This window comes from Oncorhynchus mykiss, chromosome 23, assembly GCF_013265735.2.
Source record: "Oncorhynchus mykiss isolate Arlee chromosome 23, USDA_OmykA_1.1, whole genome shotgun sequence".
Classification (NCBI taxonomy): Eukaryota; Metazoa; Chordata; class Actinopteri; order Salmoniformes; family Salmonidae; genus Oncorhynchus; species Oncorhynchus mykiss.
This window is the reverse complement of record NC_048587.1, coordinates 15,811,314-15,828,653: the sequence shown is the minus strand read 5'-3', so window position 1 is coordinate 15,828,653 and position 17,340 is coordinate 15,811,314. Positions and strand designations below refer to the sequence as shown.

Below are 17,340 nucleotides of genomic sequence, written 5' to 3'. Positions count from 1 at the left end.
CATGTGTCTTAGATCATTATTGCAGACTCTAGGGTGAGGTGGCACTGCGAAATACTCAAAATACCATGTGGCTTTCAAATATGCATATTCTTCTTATAGCAAGGCAACACTGTGGCATGGGCCAATTGCATGGTCGACTAATAATGTGTGTCTGTGGTTTTTCATTACTGCATAATGTTGGCTGCTTCTCAGAGAGAGGGAGTACTGCAACTCCAACCTACATGGAAGAGTTGGGGTCAGTGCGGCAGTGTGAAAAGGGTAAGGGTGTGTGAGGGTAGACTCCTCAGCGCAGTGCGGATGCCCGGTCTGGCACATCTAAATAAGGCCTTCAGTGAGTGTGTGTGGCTCTAGTGAGGAGCTCAGACACCCTATTCCCACACAGAGGTCTGGGCCTGGGCCTCCAGAGCACCCGGCTGGGTGACACACACCAGAGTTAGGCTCTCTCACCCCCCCCACACACACACACACACACACAGTTCCATAATACAGGAGAGTGGCGACCTACTTGAAGTTCTCAGGGTGTTGGCTGAGCGCTAGTGTGAGGGTTTCGAGGGCATGTTGGTGGTGTTTCTGGGCACTAAGCAGAAGGGTCAGTAGGTGGAGGGAGTGCAGGTCGTCCCCACGCAGAGACAGAGCCACCTGCAGGGGATCCATGGCAGCTGCCACCTGCTCACACACATACCCACAGTGAATGGGGAGAGGAGAAACCGAAGGACAAGAGACGCAGAAGATCCAAGATGGAGAACCACTATGAGGAGCCGTAATGGTGTGTGTACTACAGTATATGTGTGTGTGGCAGTGCTGACTGACCTGGCGTACAAGAGCCAGCTGGAGAGACAGGTAGAGAGCAATCTTAGCATCATGGGGATCCAGTGCATGGGCTCTTCAGAGGAGAGAGATCACACTCAATGACAATGCAGAATAACACACAAACTGTAGTGTACGCTAATTATAAAAACAAACACACAGGTTAAGACCAACCTAGATTGACAGAGTGGCCTTGTGGTTAGATTGTCCGCCCTGAGATTGGAAGGTTGGGAGTTTGATCCCCGGCTGAGTCACACAAAAGACTGTAAAAATGGGACCCGATGTGTCTCTGCTTGGCATTCAGCATTAAGGAGATAGATTCGGGGTAAGGCCCTGTGATAGACTAGCGTCCTGTCCAGGGGGTGTACTTGTACATCAAGCTGCCTCGCGCTACAGAAACAGGAGACGGGCTCCTGCTCCTATGAGCCGTTCTGAATTGCACAAGCCAAGCCACGTGGCAAAGGATACTTACTTAGACTGACAGAGAGAGGTTGGTACGTACTTATGCAGATTTTGCAGTGCTCGTCTGTTGAACCCATCCCGATCAGCTTTCAGAGTGGCTGGAGAGAGATGAGGTACAGATGGACAAATCCATCAGTGGAGAACAAGGCATTTTGGGCGACATTTTCAGGGTGGACTATAATGAGGTTTACGGTATTTATCGCACAGTTCTGAATCCTGAAAATATGAGTCGCCCTTTGTGAGTACCAACTCATATTCATTCCGACACAATTCACCTCTGAATGAAATACTGCACAGGCGACGGGGAAGGCCAATTAATGAAAGTGTGGATTATCAGGACAAGTGAGTTCCGTGGGTTCTCTCAATGGCGGATTCCCGGTGAATCGGGACAAGGGCCACCGTTTGTTAGAGGAAACCAATCCTGCCTCGTAGAGCAGCTCATAGTGGTGTCTCTTACCGTCAGAAGCCTGCAGACTGCAGCACAGCCCCACAGTCAGGAACGCACGGGACAGGAACTCTGCAGCCTCCTCTCCCATGGACACCACACTCTGAGACAGGGCCTCAGCCTCCTCCAGCTATCACACACAGATACACGCAAAGATAACAGTCCGATGTGGTATGGGTCTAGTCTGCTGAAGTACTTACTAACCTTGTGAGCTCAACTGTGAGCTCAAGGATTTAAAGGCATGTTCAGTTGATTTCGTATTGTCTTGTTTAGTGAGCTTCTGTGTTTGCATAGTATAGAGCGTTTGTATAGTCTGAAGGGCTGTATCGTGGGCAGTGTGTGGTTAGTTTAAGGACACTGTAGATTCAGGTGAAGAACAGCGCACTAGAGTCCCCCGTGTGGCTGAGCTGGGACAAGGTAAAACCATGTCACTCAGTGTGAGGTATGGGGAGGGGTCGGTGAATTGCCTTTGACACGGTGCCAGCAGAACAGCAGGACAGCTGCTTAGACTCTCCCTGACTGTCCCCCCTCCCCTTTCCTCTCTCTTTCTATCTCTCCCCTCCCTCATCCTCCTCCTCCTCCTCCTCATTCTCTATCCCTCTCTTTCTCAGAATACGGACACTATCAACAAAGTTCCATACAATAGAAAGAAAGAGAGCCATTATGTTATTATGGGATATATCCATTTGAATTGAGTTCCTTTTTGACAGTGTCCATTTTGATTTAAACAAAAGATATTTGCCCATGGAAATGGCTAAACATTTAGGAGATAAAGGTGCTCCTTTATTCAAGAGCATGTTGTGTCTCTACCGATGGCGGGCACAACACAAATGACACAACTCAGATGATGTCAAATTAGGATCTAAGCTACAACATATGCGAATATGAAACAAAACGGAGTTGACGCGTTTTTAGATAACGTTTAATGACATAAATGTCACCAAAAAATGTCATTTTTTTCCCAAGACATTTAAAATAGAGTGACAACCCTGTTTGTAAGCTTTTAAATAATGTTAATCTCAACAGTTTGTTTATATTTTCCAGTGATTCATTTATTTTTTATTTTTTATTGTTTAATACTAACATAAGATTATTCAAATATGCATTATTAAATGCTCCAGGGGTAATTCCGTTAGCATGTTTTTCTAGATTTAGAACATAAAACAACATTTAAAAAGCAAACATTATGCTTTAGGTCTAGCAAAGCAAATACTTCAAAAGTTTAAGCATAATGTTGTAGAACAGTGTTAAAAAAAAACATTGTTTTATAGAATTTTGTAGTACATCCAACTGGCCTCACAACAGCAGACCACGTGTAACCACGGCAGCACAGGACCTCCACATCTGGCTTCTTCACCTGCGGGACCATCTGAGACCAGCCACCTGCACAGCTGATGAAACTGTGGGTTTGCACAACCGAGGAATTTCTGCACAAACGGTCAGAAACCGTCTCAGGAAGCTCATCTGCGTGCTCGTCATCCTCACCAGGGTCTTGACCTGACTGCAGTTTGGCATCGTAACCGACTTCAGTGGACAAAATGCTCACCTTCGATGGCCACTAGCACACTGGAGAAGTGTGCTCTTCAAATCAAATCAAATCAAATTGTATTGGTCACATACACCTGGTTAGCAGATGTTAATGCGAGTGTAGCGTAGTGTAACTCAGTAAAATCTTAGAAATTGTTGCATGTTGCATTTATATTTTTGTTCAGCGTAATAATATTGAAAACATTTGGAAAATTCAGATTTTTCCCCCCCTTATTAAACTCCCTAAATGTAATTTTTACAATCAAATAATGCAACAAAAATCATATATATTTCTTTCAACAATAAAAATAACATTCCACAGTCGGACACAAATCCCTATTGGTCACTCCACTCCTACTAGGGGTCAAAACTAGGGGTCAAAGACCCTCGAATGACTCTAGTCCCAAAGTCCCAGACTCCCAGATAATACAGTGCAAATGTGTAGTTCCAAGGGTCAAGATGTGTGTAATGTGTTGCTCTTTGGTCCCATAGTATCCTATTGTGATTGTAAGGCTGTAAGCTCCTTAGTCTCCCTAGCCTCATCTGATCTCTAGCCCCTCTGTTGCCATGCCACCATGCGTCTCCTAATCCTACACTACCCCCCTCCTGGATCAACAACAGGCCCGGCATTGCTCGGCTGGTTATCACAGTGGTTGGGGCGGAGGTGGGCGTTCGTGTTGAGCGCGGTTATGTAATAATGGTTGCGGCGATTCTGAATGGTGACCGACGGCCCGTATGGATGGTATGCATAGCATGTCGTGTAAAGGTATCGTGAAATAGAGAGAGACTGTGTGTGTCATTCACCCAGTGCAGTTGGCCGATGCAGACTTTGGCGGCCAACATGGGCAGTGAGGGGTCCTCGGGTCTCATCCTGGCACACTCCTTGAGCACAGACACGGCGCCCACACCCTGTAAAACACAGGCACACACGCATGGTCACTGACACGTCGAGAAAAGTTGTCTCACACACACACACACACACACACACACACACACACACACTCATGCTTAAGCACACTCTCCTACAGTGTAGACAGAAACAATCTAGTCTACTGATATAACAGGAGCATAGATCACGCGCATATTTACTTTCCGTATAGAATAACACAGAAAGGGAGTCATTCAGGTCATTCATCAATGCCCTACACACACACACACTCTCTCGCTCCCTAACACACACAGCTGGCCCTAAATAGAAGCATATCCCCCCCCCCCCCCCCATCCTTATAGGGAGCAGCCTATTTCCAGAGTTCTGCATTGATCTGCGGTGTCACCTCATCCTGCAGGCAGCCAGGCCGGGGAGGAGATCAATTTTCCTGTTTCACTCGGGACGGTTCCAGATCTTTCGATCTGTCACACTCCTCATCTCTCGTCATCACTCAGTCCTTCTGGTTCACGCATTCTACTGACTAACGCACACACAACCTCACAGCAACATTTAGAGGATGAGTGATTACATATGCTTGCGAGCAGGTAGTAGTGCCAGATTAGAGTAGGATAGTGTGTGTGTGCGTGCGATGAGCTCACCTTCCCACATGCCATGAGTGACAAGCCCAACTGGTGCCAGAGGTGGAACTCATTAAATGAGAACTTCATGGCCCGCTCCAGACACTGGAGGACACACACACACACACACACACACACACACACACACGCGCATTTGAGATATGAGAGTGAGGTTGAGTGAGGTTGAAGGTTGAGGGTTAGATGTTCATTTGACTAGCGGCCCACACCATGACACCTTTGAGAGGAACGACGTCAGGCAGACAGACATAACCAGCGACGTGTTGTTAGCAAGACTAGTGGTACCCTGCATGGGCCCCAACACGTGAGAGGGTTCACCTGTCTGGCCTAGTGAGGCTCACTCTCATTCGCCTGGAGAAAAAAACGCTGCCAACCTGAACGTAAAGAGAGAGAAGCCTGGGTAAGCTAGAGAGAAAGAGAGAGAGAGAGAGAGAGAGAATAAGGAGAGGAATAGAGAAAGAGGGTGAGAGAGACAGAGATTATCTTAGAGAAAGAGCGAGAGAGTCCCTAAACCTGCTCGAAAGTGTACGACACAACAAGGGCATGAAACAGTTGTCAGAGGCAAAGCTTTCCCTTCACACTGTGTAGCTAGTTAGGTTTCAGTACTTTGGCCTCCAGTGTTTTTTCGAGGCAGGCTTACCTCAGACAGCATGGCATACTGCCCCCTCCTGGCCATGCCGATGCTCAGCAGGTCGTAGACAGAGGTGGCGTCCTGCAGACTGGTCTCCCGCTCCTCCCTATGGTCGGGGGCACGGCTGATGACTGCGTCTCCGCTGGCCTATAGGGGGGCGGGGGGGGGGGGGGGGGGGGGGGAATCACATAGCTGTCTAGGATCCGATTCATACCAAGGCTGTTGCGGCAGAAGGCCTATGAAGTGGCTTAATCTGCTGGTGTCCTTTCCTTCACCTGTATAGACAGGACTAGCGAAAGCCTAACTCCTGTCAATACGTTTTGAGATCAACGTAGAATCTACGTACTGCACATTGTAGATGAAGGGGATGGCACAAGAATATCCACAGGAATGTCTAATCAACACATGTCAAGGTAAACATAGAAGTTTCAGTAATAGATATAGACTCAGGGGGGAAAAAGAGAGGGAGGGAGAGAGAGAGAGATACTGTACATCGAAGTGATGGGTGGGAGGAATGGGAAAAGTGTCAGAGAAAAAGGAGAGGGACCAAGGAAGTTGGTACACATACACATGTACCAAACGTGTACAAACGTGCACGTACGTACGTGCACGCACACATTTGTGAGACAGACAGACAGACAGACAGACAGACAGACAGACAGACAGACAGACAGAGCGAGAGAGAGAGAGAGGGAGGGCTGTCTCACCGTAGACTCTGTGATGAGCAGCAGGAGCACGGCCTCCTCAACCACGTCCTGGGGACAGAAGACGCTGCAGGGAAACACAGGAAACGGGAGCAGGAAGTGACACGTCACGCAAATGCCTCGCGCCGTGGCTAGATCGCAGGGAGCGTCCTGTTTCTACTTCACCTGCTCTGGTGATATAACACAACCCTCCGACCAACCCGACAGTACCATAGTACACTACTCTCTCAGGTGTCTCTCACGCGCGCGTGCACGCGTATAGTACACTCGTACACGTTTGTGCATGTGCTCATCTTAACTGCCCTCTGGCTGAGCCCATGATGTACCAACTAAAGATACAATTGCAAGATACTGTCAGGGCACTTCCAAACAAGTAACCCATGACAACAAATCTGCAATTGATTTCCCTGAGTGCATTCTCACTCGTGCATGTTGTCTGGGGTGTAGGGTTTGATATCGTCTTGAGGATAGCGCAGACCCATAAGATCCTATCGTAGAGATGGCGGAACGGCCAAAGGTAGGTCCCCGACAAAGCCTTCGAAGTTCGACAATTTGCATGGGAGACGTAGCCAAATAGAAATGGTCTCAGTGCGACATCTTGGAGCCTTGGGGGGGAAAAAAGGCAATGGAAGTGTGAACGCAATGTACAGTACGTGTGCTTCTATAGGAGAGGTGGCTGAAGTATACCGTTGATCGCCGAGCACTATAGTAGCATGGATAAACGCCTTAGCCGCAGAGCTCCTAGCCAATACGAGGTCAGAACGTGGCGAGAACAAGTTATGTTCCATGTGTGGGTTTTGTATGAATGGAACAATGGATGCCTCGGCCTCTAGGGAGGCCTGTCTTTCACCTTATTGATGCTCTGGGGCTATTTAAGCTCAACGGTTCAGTATGAGTACACACAACCTCACTGTAGGGGAATGTGAGCTAATCTCTCAAGCCAGTGCTAATGTTGAATGGGGATTGAGTAATAGCAGTGGATTAATGGGACTACACATGTATAGAAAAGAAAAGAGAGGGGAGAGAGAGAGAGAGAGAGAGAGAGAGAGAGGGGAAGAAAGGAAAGAAGTAGGAGGTATCGACCTGTCAGTACTGTAGCGTTGGGGTGGTTTGGGAGAGGGGTACATGGCATCCTTTGGGCCGGCGTTCCCTTCTCTCTGCAGCCAGGCTGAGGGTGGGAGAGACATGGGCGCCCAGTAGCTGTCCTCACTCACCGAGCTCAGCAACACCTCAGCCAGCTTCCGCGCTGCAGCCTATGAGACACGTTTAAAGTACCGTAACGCCACAGAACACGACTAGGATTTAACTACAGCCAGGACCGTTTCCCTGACTTAGTCAAGTCGCGTCGTCGTAAACATAAAATACATATTCTCACCTTCCTGAAGCTCTGGGAGCCTCGAGACTCCACCACCCTGAGGACCCTGCGCAGCTGGTGGGCTCCCTGGGCCAGGTGCCTGACAGACAGACAGACAGACAGACAGACAGACAGACAGACAGACAGACGGAACAATGAAACAAGTCAAACAGCTGAGCTGACAGCGACAAAGGCCTCGCAAAGTGAGAATGATGTCGAACGGGGATTGAGACACGTCAGCGGATTGGCGCCCTTTTCTTCTCTCTGAAGAAAATGGCGCCGACAGATAGGGCAGCCGTGCTCCTAGCTCCTAGGCAACTTTGCAGTACGCTAACAGAATATGCAGACAATTAGGACAACACAGATAACATAACATGAAAAGAAACAGGTGAGTATGACACAGTCCCAACAGTGAGCGAGGTGAGAGTGATGGACTAAACACGTGGGTATTATACAGGTAAGGATGAGAGGAGAGTGAGATATCATATGGGTAGATCTAAGAAAGCATCAGTCCCATTCTGTCCCTACATTGTTAATCATCCCTTCAAATCTGTGATAGGGATAAATAGTGTTTTCGCACACATGTCCACCTGTTCTCAAGCCTGGGGGGGGTATTCAGAGCAGTTCCACCTAAGTATAAATGAGTGGAGCTCAATTGTGCCACTACAAACAATAACTCTGTCCTATCTGAGGTGCAATACTGACACCTACTGGTCAAAAACAAAAGTGCCACTCGCTGTTGCTGAAATCACAATGCACTGTTCCAGAGCGGAAGAGGGGAAGCCTCCACCATCTTTGACTGCTCTACTGGGCCATTGACTCACCCCCTATGCAGCAGGCACAGGTATGCACTCTGTAGTGCCGCCTGCTGGAAGAAGCCCAGGTCAATGTCCAGTGGTAGAGGGACCAAACCGGTCTTAGCTGCTTTAGAACTAGGGTTGACCACCATCTGCTAACACAACAGTAAAAACTTCCGTTAGTAAACACATACACCAAGTAGTTTTGTGCTGCTTTTCATCAGGAAATAACATGTATTATCTGCATTGGGGGTAGAAACACCCAAGAAAAACACACACACACCTTGTCGAGTTCTTGCAGGTAAACGAGAGAGGTGTCACAGGCCCTCAGGTAGCAGGAAAGACATTCCTCCTCTCTCTCAGACAGACGGACACGGGAGGCAGCTGACACTGCCTGGTGGTCCAGGGACAGACCTGAGAGATAGGGAGAGAGGGAGAGATGGAGAGAGAGCGAAAGAGAGTCAGACAGAAAGAGAGAGACAGCGAGAGAGAGAGAGACAGAGAGAGAGAGAGACAGAGAGAGAGAGAGAAAGAGAGAGAAAAATAAATAAATCAAGTTTTTTAGTTAGGTGATGCATTTGACACTGAAAACAAATAATACTGTTGCTGGTAGGAAGACGACAGTTTGTTTAGTATGGATGATGTGACATTTCGAGACAGTCAGTAGATGGCTGGAGGGGGAATGTGGTTATTGGCATAAATAAATAGAGTGAGAGGAGACCTCCAGGACTGCAGGGCGGTAGGGACGACAAGACCAGACGCCAGCCTTAATCAAATAAGGAGCAGCTGCCAATAGACAATATCTCATCTAACAAATATTCCTATCGCATAACATTCCATAAACAATATCATGGAAACTTTGTAAAGCTGCTGAGAAACTATGCAATGTCAAACCCTTTACATAGTTGAGTGATTCCCATCAGGTCTTCTCTCTCTTAAGCATTCTTTATTTTGAACATATTTGCTTGACTCTAGTATTGTTCTAACATGACTTATAGTCCATGATGGTTTATTAAAATGGTAGACCTCAACAAGGCTATTTCATGAATTCTTCCCTTCAATTTAAGCAGCAGACACTGTGATGACGTCAATGTGTCAATGGCCAGGAAGCAATGACTCCTTGAATGTAATGAATCTCATGATGATGAGTGATGCTTATCAAACACAATTACCCAGACATGGACCAGCAGTGTGCTGTGACAATGGACAATGCCCTCTGTTTAACTGTGTGCGTGCGTGTCGCGTGTGCAAGTGGAAACCATCCTCACCACAAATTCTGATGACAGATACTCGCTACCCTAGGAACAAAATCGGATTAGTTCCAGTCCAACTATATATAAAGGGTTCCCTAGAGCAGTGTTTCCCAACTCCGGTCCTCAAGTACCCACAACCATACACATTGTTGTTGTATACCCGTACAAACACCTCATTCAACTCATCTTACAGTATTTCGCAAATTCGGTCCTCAGGACCCCAAGGGGTGAAAGTTCTGGATTTTGCCCTAACACTGCACAGCTGATTCTAATAATTAAAGATGAACGATTACTTGATTATTTGAATCAGCTGTGTAGTGCTAGGGGAAAAAAACTAACAGTTCACCCCTTGGAGTCGCGAAGACTGAGTTGCGGAAACACTGCCTTGATGATTAGTTGACAAGTTGAATCCGGTGTGCTTGTCTGGGGCTACAAAAAAAAACTGTGTATACTGTTGGGGGTACCCGAGGACTGGAGATGGTAAACACTGCTCTAGAGACAGCTTTATTGAATTACTTAGACTAAATTCTGAATAGGCTCCCATTATATTTGTAACCACTGCTGAAACCAGGAACTGATTTGGGTTGTGGAACAAACACACACAAAGACACACAAATAACATGAACTATCCTGTTGCCTAGACACTTTACCCCTAACTATATGTGTTGTAAATATTTATCTCAATTTCCTCGTATACCTCCACATTGACTCAGTACTGGTACCCGATGTACAGTGGGGCAAAAAAGTATTTAGTCAGCCACCAATTGTGCAAGTTCTCCCACTTAAAAAGATGAGAGAGGCCTGTAATTTTCATCATAGGTACACTTCAACTATGACAGACAAAATGAGAGAAAAAAAATCCAGAAAATCACATTGTAGGATATTTAATGAATTTATTTGCAAATTATGGTGGAAAATAAGTATTTGGTCAATAACAAAAGTTAATCTCAATACTTTGTTATATACCCTTTGTTGGCAATGACAGAGGTCAAACGTTTTCTCTAAGTTTTCACAAGGTTTTCACACACTGTTGCTGGTATTTTGGCCCATTCCTCCATGCAGATCTCCTCTAGAGCAGTGATGTTTTGGAGCTGTTTCTGGGCAACACAGACTTTCAACTCCCTCCAAAGATTTTCTATGGGGTTGAAATCTGGAGACTGGCTAGGCCACTCCAGGACCTTGAAATGCTTCTTACGAAGCCACTCCTTCGTTGCCCGGGCGGTGTGTTTGGGATCATTGTCATGCTGAAAGACCCAGCCACGTTTCATCTTCAATGCCCTTGCTGATGGAAGGAGGTTTTCACTCAAAATCTCACGATACATGGCCCCATTCATTCTTTCCTTTACACGGATCAGACATCCTCGTCCCTTTGCAGAAAAACAGCCCCAAAGAATGATGTTTCCACCCTCATGCTTCACAGTAGGTATGGTGTTCGGATACAACTCGGCATTCTTTGTTCTCCAAACACGACGAGTTGAGTTTTTACCAAAAAGTTATATTTTGGTTTCATCTGACCATATGACATTCTCTCAATCTTCTTCTGGATCATCCAAATGGTCTCTAACAAACTTCAGATGGGCCTGAACATGTACTGGCTTAAGCAGGGGGACACGTCTGTCCCTGCAGGATTTGAGCCCCTGGCGGCGTAGTGTGTTACTGATGGTAGGCTTTGTTACTTTGGTCCCAGCTCTCTGCAGGTCATTCACTAGGTCCCCCCGTGTGGTACTGGGATTTTTGCTCACCGTTCTTGTTATCATTTTGACCCCACGGGGTGAGATCTTGCGTGGAGCCCCAGATCGAGGGAGATTATCAGTGGTCTTGTATGTGACCAAATGGTTATTTTCCACCATAATTTGCATATAAATTAATTAAAAATCCTACAATGTGATTTTCCGGATGTTTTTCTTCTAATTTTGTCTGTCATAGTTGAAGTGTACCTATGATGAAAATTACAGGCCTCTCTCATCTTTTTAAGTGGGAGAACTTGCACAATTGGTGGCTGACTAAATACTTTTTTGCCCCACTGTATATAGCCAAGTTATTGTTACTCATTATGTATTTATTCCAAGGCAGTTAACCCACTGTTCCCCGGGCGCCGAAAACGTGGATGTCGATTAAGGCAGCCCCCCACACCTCTCTGATTTAGAGGGGTTGGGTTAAATGGGGAAGACACATTTCACTTGAATGCATTCAGTTGTACAACTGACTAGGTGTTCCCCTTTCCCTTTCCTTTCTTTCACAGCCTAAACGAGAAAACTCACCAGACGGATTGTCGGGCTGTACAGTAGGGGGCTGTTCGTTTGCCGACGGTGCAGTCTGTAATAGGGACCACCGCTGCTGGGCGACTGATGTCCATCATTTTCATCCGTTTCAACATGTAGAATTGGTTTGCAAATTACAGCCGGCACTCTGCTCAAAAGTGATACGTTTCTCTCGGCAGGCAGAAACTCGACAATCCTACCGGTCTGGTCGTGCCTTTAGAGTGAAGACTGAACTGATCTACATTCAAATAAACATACCTGGGGTATGGAGACACTGATCGACATTCATATAAACATACCTGGGGTATGTAGACATAAACATACCTGGGGTATGGAGACACTGATCGACATTCATATAAACATACCTGGGGTATGGAGACACTGATCGACATTCATATAAACATACCTGGGGTATGGAGACACTGATTGACATTCATATAAACTTACCCGGGGTATGGAGACACTGATCGACATTCATATAAACATACCTGGGGTATGGAGACACTGATCGACATCCATATAAACATACCTGGGGTATGGAGACACTGATCTATATTCATATAAACATACCTGGGGTATGGAGATACTGATCTATATTCATATAAACATACCTGGGGTATGGAGACTGAACAACATTCATATAAACAGCAGTTTTTTGTTTTTTTACGTGTTATTTCTTACATTAGTACCCCAGGTCATCTTTCATTACATACAGTCGAGAAGAACTACTGAATATAAGATCAGCGTCAACTCACCATCAGTACGACCAAGAATATGTTTTTCGCGACGCGGATCCTGTGTTCTGCCTTACAAACAGGACAACGGAGCGGATCCCATGCAGCGACCCAAAAAAACGACTCCGAAAAAGAGGGAAATGAGGCGGTCTTCTGGTCAGACTCCGGAGACGGGCACACCGTGCACCACTCCCTAGCATTCTTCTTGCCAATGTCCAGTCTCTTGACAACAAGGTTGATGAAATCCGAGCAAGGGTAGCATTCCAGAGGGACATCAGAGACTGTAACGTTCTTTGCTTCACCGAAACGTGGCTCACTGGAGAGACGCTATCCGAGGCGGTGCAGCCAACGGGTTTCTCCACGCATCGCGCAGACAGAAACAAACATCTTTCTGGTAAGAAGAGGGGCGGGGGCGTATGCCTTATGGCTAACGTGACATGGTGTGATGAAAGAAACATACAGGAACTCAATTCCTTCTGTTCACCTGATTTAGAATTCCTCACAATCAAATGTAGACCGCATTATCTACCAAGAGAATTCTCTTCGATTATAATCACAGCCGTATATACCCCCCCCCAAGCAGACACATCGATGGCTCTGAATGAACTTTATTTGACTCTTTGCAAACTGGAAACCATTTATCCGGACGCTGCATTCATTGTAGCTGGGGATTTTAACAAGGCTAATCTGAAAACAAGACTCCCTAAATTTTATCAGCATATCGATTGCGCAACCAGGGGTGGAAAGACCTTGGATCATTGTTACTCTAACTTCCGCGATGCATATAAGGCCCTGCCCCGCCCCCCTTTCGGAAAAGCTGACCACGACTCCATTTTGTTGATCCCTGCCTACAGACAGAAACTAAAACAAGAGGCTCCCACGCTGAGGTCTGTCCAACGCTGGTCCGACCAAGCTGACTCCACACTCCAAGACTGCTTCTATCACGTGGACTGGGACATGTTTCGTATTGCGTCAGACAACAACATTGACGAATACGCTGATTCGGTGTGCGAGTTCATTAGAACGTGCGTTGAAGATGTCGTTCCCATAGCAACGATTAAAACATTCTCTAACCAGAAACCGTGGATTGATGGCAGCATTCGCATGAAACTGAAAGCGCGAACCACTGCTTTTAATCAGGGCAAGGTGTCTGGTAACATGACCGAATACAAACAGTGCAGCTATTCCCTCCGCAAGGCTATCAAACAAGCTAAGCGTCAGTACAGAGACAAAGTAGAATCTCAATTCAACGGCTCAGACACAAGAGGCATGTGGCAGGGTCTACAGTCAATCACGGACTACAGGAAGAAATCCAGCCCAGTCACGGACCAGGATGTCCTGCTCCCAGGCAGACTAAATAACTTTTTTGCCCGCTTTGAGGACAATACAGTGCCACTGACACGGCCTGCAACGAAAACATGCGGTCTCTCCTTCACTGCAGCCGAGGTGAGTAAGACATTTAAACGTGTTAACCCTCGCAAGGCTGCAGGCCCAGACGGCATCCCCAGCCGCGCCCTCAGAGCATGCGCAGACCAGCTGGCCGGTGTGTTTACGGACATATTCAATCAATCCCTATACCAGTCTGCTGTTCCCACATGCTTCAAGAGGGCCACCATTGTTCCTGTTCCCAAGAAAGCTAAGGTAACTGAGCTAAACGACTACCGCCCCGTAGCACTCACTTCCGTCATCATGAAGTGCTTTGAGAGACTAGTCAAGGACCATATCACCTCCACCCTACCTGACACCCTAGACCCACTCCAATTTGCTTACCGCCCAAATAGGTCCACAGACGATGCAATCTCAACCACACTGCACACTGCCCTAACCCATCTGGACAAGAGGAATACCTATGTGAGAATGCTGTTCATTGACTACAGCTCGGCATTCAACACCATAGTACCCTCCAAGCTCGTCATCAAGCTCAAGACCCTGGGTCTCGACCCCGCCCTGTGCAACTGGGTACTGGACTTCCTGACGGGCCGCCCCCAGGTGGTGAGGGTAGGCAACAACATCTCCTCCCCGCTGATCCTCAACACTGGGGCCCCACAAGGGTGCGTTCTGAGCCCTCTCCTGTACTCCCTGTTCACCCACGACTGCGTGGCCACGCACGCCTCCAACTCAATCATCAAGTTTGCGGACGACACAACAGTGGTAGGCTTGATTACCAACAACGACGAGACGGCCTACAGGGAGGAGGTGAGGGCCCTCGGAGTGTGGTGTCAGGAAAATAACCTCACACTCAACGTCAACAAAACTAAGGAGATGATTGTGGACTTCAGGAAACAGCAGAGGGAACACCCCCCTATCCACATCGATGGAACAGTGGAGAGGGTAGCAAGTTTTAAGTTCCTCGGCATACACATCACAGACAAACTGAATTGGTCCACTCACACAGACAGCATTGTGAAGAAGGCGCAGCAGCGCCTCTTCAACCTCAGGAGGCTGAAGAAATTCGGCTTGTCACCAAAAGCACTCACAAACTTCTACAGATGCACAATCGAGAGCATCCTGGCGGGCTGTATCACCGCCTGGTACGGCAACTGCTCCGCCCTCAACCGTAAGGCTCTCCAGAGGGTAGTGAGGTCTGCACAACGCATCACCGGGGGCAAACTACCTGCCCTCCAGGACACCTACACCACCCAATGTCACAGGAAGGGCATAAAGATCATCAAGGACATCAACCACCCGAGCCACTGCCTGTTCACCCCGCTATCATCCAGAAGGCGAGGTCAGTACAGGTGCATCAAAGCTGGGACCGAGAGACTGAAAAACAGCTTCTATCTCAAGGCCATCAGACTGTTAAACAGCCACCACTAACACTGAGTGGCTGCTGCCAACACACTGACACTGACTCAACTCCAGCCACTTTAATAATGGGAATTGATGGGAAAGGATGTAAATATATCACTAGCCACTTTAAACAATGCTACCTTATATAATGTTACTTACCCTACATTATTCATCTCATATGCATACGTATATACTGTACTCTATATCATCGACTGTATCCTTATGTAATACATGTATCACTAGCCACTTTAACTATGCCACTTTGTTTACATACTCATCTCATATGTATATACTGTACTCGATACCATCTACTGTATCTTGCCTATGCTGCTCTGTACCATCACTCATTCATATATCCTTATGTACATATTCTTTATCCCCTTACACTGTGTACAAGACAGTAGTTTTGGAATTGTTAGTTAGATTACTTGTTATTACTGCATTGTCGGAACTAGAAGCACAAGCATTTCGCTACACTCGCATTAACATCTGCTAACCATGTGTATGTGACAAATAAAATTTGATTTGATTTGATGTGGAGAGACTGATATATATTCATTTAAATATACCTGGGGTATGGAAACACTGATCTATATTCATATAAACATACCTGGGGTATGGAGATACTGATCAATATTCATATAAACATACCTGGGGTATGGAAACACTGATCTATATTCATATAAACATACCTGGGGTATGGAGATACTGATCAATATTCTTATAAACATACCTGGGGTATGGAAACACTGATCTATATTCATATAAACATACCTGGGGTATGGAGATACTGATCAATATTCATATAAACATACCTGGGGTATGGAGACACTGATCTAAATTCATATAAACATACATGGGGTGTATGGAGAGACTGATCTATATTCTTATAAACATACCTGGGCTGTATGGAGAGACTAATCTATATTCTTACAAACATACCTGGGGTATGGAGATACTGATCTATATTCATATAAACATACCTGGGGTATGGAGACACTGATCAATATTTATATGAACATACCTGGGGTATGGAGATACTGATCTACATTCATATAAACATACCCGGGGTGTATGGAGACACTGATCAATATTCATATAAACATACCTGGGGTATGGAGATACTGATCAATATTCATATAAACATACCTGGGGTATGGAGATACGGATCAATATTCATAAAAACATACCTGGGGTGTATGGAGACACTGATCTATAATCAAATAAACATACCTGGGGGGTATGGGGAGACTGATATATATTCATATAAACATACCTGGGGTATGGAGACAGTGATCTAAATTCATATAAACATACATGGGGTGTATGGAGAGACTGATCTATATTCTTATAAACATACCTGGGCTGTATGGAGAGACTAATCTATATTCTTACAAACATACCTGGGGTATGGAGATACTGATCTATATTCATATAAACATACCTGGGGTATGGAGACACTGATCAATATTTATATGAACATACCTGGGGTATGGAGATACTGATCTACATTCATATAAACATACCCGGGGTGTATGGAGACACTGATCAATATTCATATAAACATACCTGGGGTATGGAGATACTGATCAATATTCATATAAACATACCTGGGGTATGGAGATACGGATCAATATTCATAAAAACATACCTGGGGTGTATGGAGACACTGATCTATAATCAAATAAACATACCTGGGGGGTATGGGGAGACTGATATATATTCATATAAACATACCTGGGGTATGGAGACAGTGATCTAAATTCATATAAACATAAATGGGGTGTATGGAGACACTGATCTAAATTCATATAAACATACCTGGGGTATACTATGGAGACACGGACCAATATTTGTATGAACATACCTTGGGTATGGAGATACTGATCAATATTCATATAAACATACCTGGGGAATGGAGAAACTGATCTATATTCATATAAACATACCTGGGGTATGGAGACACTGATCTATATTCATATAAATATACCTGGGGTATAGAGATACTGATCAATATTCATAAAAACATACCTGGGGTATGGAGATACTGA

General features: G+C 46.0%; 1 protein-coding gene across 3 annotated transcripts in view; it reads right to left on the bottom strand.

The window, feature by feature from the left end:
• Positions 1–17,340, bottom strand: part of LOC110503084 (tetratricopeptide repeat protein 7A) — a 44,015-nt gene that overhangs the window by 20,398 nt on the left and 6,277 nt on the right. The window contains exons 1-13 of one of the 3 annotated variants that reach the window (XM_036960032.1): positions 9,696–9,751; positions 8,535–8,665; positions 8,279–8,406; positions 7,476–7,554; positions 7,184–7,353; positions 6,104–6,167; positions 5,406–5,543; positions 4,769–4,852; positions 4,046–4,150; positions 1,727–1,844; positions 1,310–1,367; positions 811–883; positions 506–666 (exon numbers count right to left, since the gene is read on the bottom strand). In XM_036960032.1, the coding sequence (XP_036815927.1) occupies positions 506–666; positions 811–883; positions 1,310–1,367; positions 1,727–1,844; positions 4,046–4,150; positions 4,769–4,852; positions 5,406–5,543; positions 6,104–6,167; positions 7,184–7,353; positions 7,476–7,554; positions 8,279–8,403 (1,175 nt within the window). In that variant the 5' untranslated portion in view covers positions 8,404–8,406; positions 8,535–8,665; positions 9,696–9,751. Of the gene's footprint in view, positions 1–505; positions 667–810; positions 884–1,309; positions 1,368–1,726; positions 1,845–4,045; positions 4,151–4,768; positions 4,853–5,405; positions 5,544–6,103; positions 6,168–7,183; positions 7,354–7,475; positions 7,555–8,278; positions 8,407–8,534; positions 8,666–9,695; positions 9,752–17,340 lie in introns of those variants that run through there. The other 2 variants (XM_036960031.1, XM_036960030.1) reach the window with 2 other exon arrangements.